General features: G+C 32.2%; 1 protein-coding gene across 1 annotated transcript in view; it reads left to right on the forward strand.

Moving 5' to 3' along the window:
* Window positions 1-397: 397 nt before the first annotated feature.
* The window catches only part of LOC106472555 (tetratricopeptide repeat protein 38-like), a gene marked incomplete at its 5' end in the record, with an annotated part of 51119 nt that continues 47513 nt past the window's right edge, over window positions 398-4003 (forward strand). The window contains one exon of the mRNA XM_022401113.1: window positions 398-475. Within this exon, the coding sequence (XP_022256821.1) occupies window positions 398-475 (78 nt within the window). The remainder of the gene's footprint in view (window positions 476-4003) is intronic.

Genomic DNA, 4003 nt, shown 5'->3' on the forward strand with positions numbered 1-4003 from the left:
TTAAGTCATGCATATGTTGGTAGATGACTGCCATGTTATCGATAAGGAAAAGCATTCACTTATGCATTACTTAAAAGTATGCTTTATGTATGAGTCATTTTTAATGGTTTTAGATTTTTGGTTTTCTGTAGATAATTTTTGAAGTGAATGTTTTCTGTTTTAAGTTCTGCAGAAGTCCACATACACAAATGTTTTGAGAGAAAATAGAAGTTTAACATAACCAAATAAATTATTGTCATGCAGTTTTATTTTTGGCTGTAGTGGGAAATGACTTATTCACATTGATATTAAATCTTTATTCAGTTAATGTTTAGAATATATATATATATATATGTATTCATTTTTCACTGTTTAAAATTATTTTTTAATCGATTTCTTCCTTGTGATTTTTTTTCAGGAGTGGGCACAAGAAGGACTTTTTCTCTCCACTACTAGTGACCAAGCATGTAAACTGTTTGATTCAGCACTCACCCAGGTTTATTCTGTTTTCTTCAAAGACTTTCAAATTGATTCCTGTTTCTATTCTAGATTTGGCTTTGAAAGAAATTGCTTTTATCACATAAAACTTGTAGATATTAAGTTTCTCTTATTCATTACTTTGATTTTGGTTTTTGTTATTTATAAGTCCTGTACTTTGAATATTTTTTGTAATGTCTAAAATACTCCTAGTACCAACCATAAGTGTTTAGGGACCACATATTTTTTTAAAGATTACATCTGTGGGGACATTAAGGTTAACTAGTGGCTCAAGAACGTGAGAGCCATTTGTGAAGAAAAAAGTTGTGTTTGATTCCACTATTTCAGTTTTTGTTCTGGTCATTTTAATCATACATCAAATAATGACTTGCTTGAAAGAGTATTATTTATTTCTTTTGCTTTTTGTATTAAAGTTCCTTTGGGGCATACCAAAGACCCTCTGAAACTTTCATTGTAATCAGGGTTTGGTAAGTTGTAAATTTTTAATGTTTTCTTAGGGACAGACAACCACACACAAATCACTAAAATAGTTGAAGAACAATGTATTACTTTAGTATGATGAAAAGCACTGTATTGTACACCTGTCTTAATCTTGTGATGGTGTTTATACTGTGCTGTTATATACAAACTTTAGTTTTTGCTCTAAATCCAAATATCCTGGAACAGTAGCTTATGCAATCACCTAAAAAAAATATTTATGTGCTCGGTTTAAAATTTAAGAACAAATATACTTGTACCTGCCACAGAAGTACATTTTATTTGTGCCACAAAATCACACAAATTTAAATTTGCATTAAACTCATAACTACTCCTAAACCTTATCTTCTAAATAATGTATATGAAAAAAAAAGAGAGAGAGTGTGATCTTGTGAAAATGTTTCATTAGTGTGATCTTGTGAAAACATTTCATTAGCAAAGAATCATATTGTAGATTACATAAGGCAAGCTAAGGAAAGCATTTATTAAAGACTATTAGTTGAAGGATTATACCCAAGTTTATTTAATGTGAACTGTGAACAACTATACCTATAGATAACTGATATAACTACTGTATAAATATCAGAGCTTGAACAAATTATGCTTACTTTTCCATCTCTAAACTGCAAACGAATCATTCTTCAAAGCTGCCGGTTCACAACTTGAAACTAAATTGAGAGAGCAACAATTTTTACACACCAGTCTGGTTTTGTACAAATCTTATGTTTTAAACTAACAACAAAATAATAATAAAAATACATTTGAATAGAATTAGGTAATTCTACAGATTACTAAATATGACAATGATTAATAAGAAATTCCCGACTGTAAAATACATAAAAAAGTAAATACCTACAGGGCATGAAATTAATCTTCTTTTAAGTCCCACCATGGCATAGTCATTCAAATTTTTAGTTATCTGAAGATATATTTGGTCACCAATAAAATTATTCCTAAGATTTATCTTTTTCAAATACATTAGCATGCAAACCAACATCCAACTATTTTAGTTTCTTTTAGTTTGGTTCTTTATCAGAAAGTTTTTATTAAGGTGTACATACTATGTAAAAGTAGACAGTCATCTTTTCCATTGGCAGAACTGATGGATCCTTGAGGATATAACCTCCCACATTTTGCAAGTGAAATGACCATCAGTCATATGGGTAGTATACATACCCCTGAGAAGACTATTATTTTGTGTACATAATGCTTTGTTTTCTCATTTCGTAATATATTTGGATTTAGATAGATTTTTAAAACCGCTTGTTTCTACTTGCATAGACAGCTCTTTCCAGTAAAACACCATCCTTAATAATTTCTTGTGAATTACTGGCACCATAACCATTTCAGGAGAATATAGAAAATGAAGGGTATTGATGTTGATGGAAGGAGTGACCACCATCCATACCAGGGGTATAAGGAGCCAGCAGCAAGAGATCCCACAATCAAGCCCAGAGAGAGAGAGAGCTGAGGGTGAAGCCTCCAATAAAACTATCTGAGGTGTTTACAATCAATCTACTCCACACAGTAGAAACGTCTAGGAGATGGCTACTAACTGGACTGAGGCTTGGGCTATATTACAGAGAGAAAGATTGGCTATTGCAGAGGGTAACAACTGTATTACAGTTTGATCAAGGAAGAGGTGCACCACTTGTTTAATGGTTATGACCTCCTATACTGTTAATGAGAAGGAGCTTTTTCATGGGTACTACATCTGCTCTGAATGAATCCAATAATTCCTATTCATCAAGAAACATTAAGTTTAAACACTACTCAACAGGATCTCAAGTGAATTGGTTGTTGGAAAAATGATTTTACAGAAGCCAGTTGATCAATTCAGAAATCCAGTAGAGGGTGACTGCCAATGTTTTTGATGAAGTATGTACACTGTGTTTTTTTGAGCATTGATTTGAATAAATAATGTTTTCATTTTGTATAAACCATTGTATATTATAGATCAAATCTAAAGTCTATGAATTTGATCACATTTTAATAATGAAAAGAGTCTGAACACTATGTTTGACAAAATGAAACTAACTTTAGTGAGCTCAAAAGCAATCAAAACAGTGACACGTATTTTTGTGAATTGCATGATGGATTTCCAGTCTGACCATGATTTCTTACACAGTGAAAAAGTGGACTAAATTTCCAAACTTTTGACCAAGAGCTGATCTGATGCCCATGGACAAATATGTGTATTTTTCTCAAACACCAGATATGGAAAAGCTTATTGATTGGCCCTGAAATCTTCATGGGCTAAGCAACCCCCATCAACAGCTATAGATGAGGCAAAAGTCAAGCCTCCACTAATACCAGTTGTGGAGGGAACAACAATGACAACTACCTCATCCACTCTAGAGTAGCCAATCCTCAAAGAAGCTGTCCATGATGGCTCTCCCAAGGAAGAGCAAGCACCTGTTAAGAATTGGGACTTATCAGATGTCCTGTTGGAAGATTCAATGTCATCTCACATTAGTGTTGCCAGATGTTTTCTCACTTGTGATGGGTGCATCATATTCCAAAAATACCTTTCTGGAGCTTGGATTATTTGGAAGGTTGAATAGACTTTGCTACCACCTGGTACTACCTTTGGACCACCTGGTCTGAAATTACGCTCATTGTCATGCAGATAAGTCCAATGAATTGGATACTTTGACAACAATGCAGAATAATCATTGACTAAATATGCACTACCTGCACTTGTGTTTAAAAATTGTAAATTATAATAAATAATTAAAAACAACATTTTGTATTTACACAATAAAAGCTTTATTGAAGCTGTACAGCTTCCACTTTAAAATAGAAACATCACTCCAAATGTACATGTTTCCAAGTGATCTACTTACAAGACTATTTTATACTTTCCCCTTATTGCATTACTTCATTGTTATTTGCATATTTCCTTGGTGTAATAAAAAAAAACAATATTTATAATATATCTCACCATATATCAATGTATTGACTTTCTGGTCCTCCATCTCTATTTAATACTTTTTTTTTATTATATTTCATTATTTCTAATGTTTCTCTAATATTTAATGATATAAAA

The sequence above is a fragment of the Limulus polyphemus genome, unplaced genomic scaffold (assembly GCF_000517525.1).
Source record: "Limulus polyphemus unplaced genomic scaffold, Limulus_polyphemus-2.1.2 Scaffold5419, whole genome shotgun sequence".
Lineage (NCBI taxonomy): Eukaryota > Metazoa > Arthropoda > Merostomata > Xiphosura > Limulidae > Limulus > Limulus polyphemus.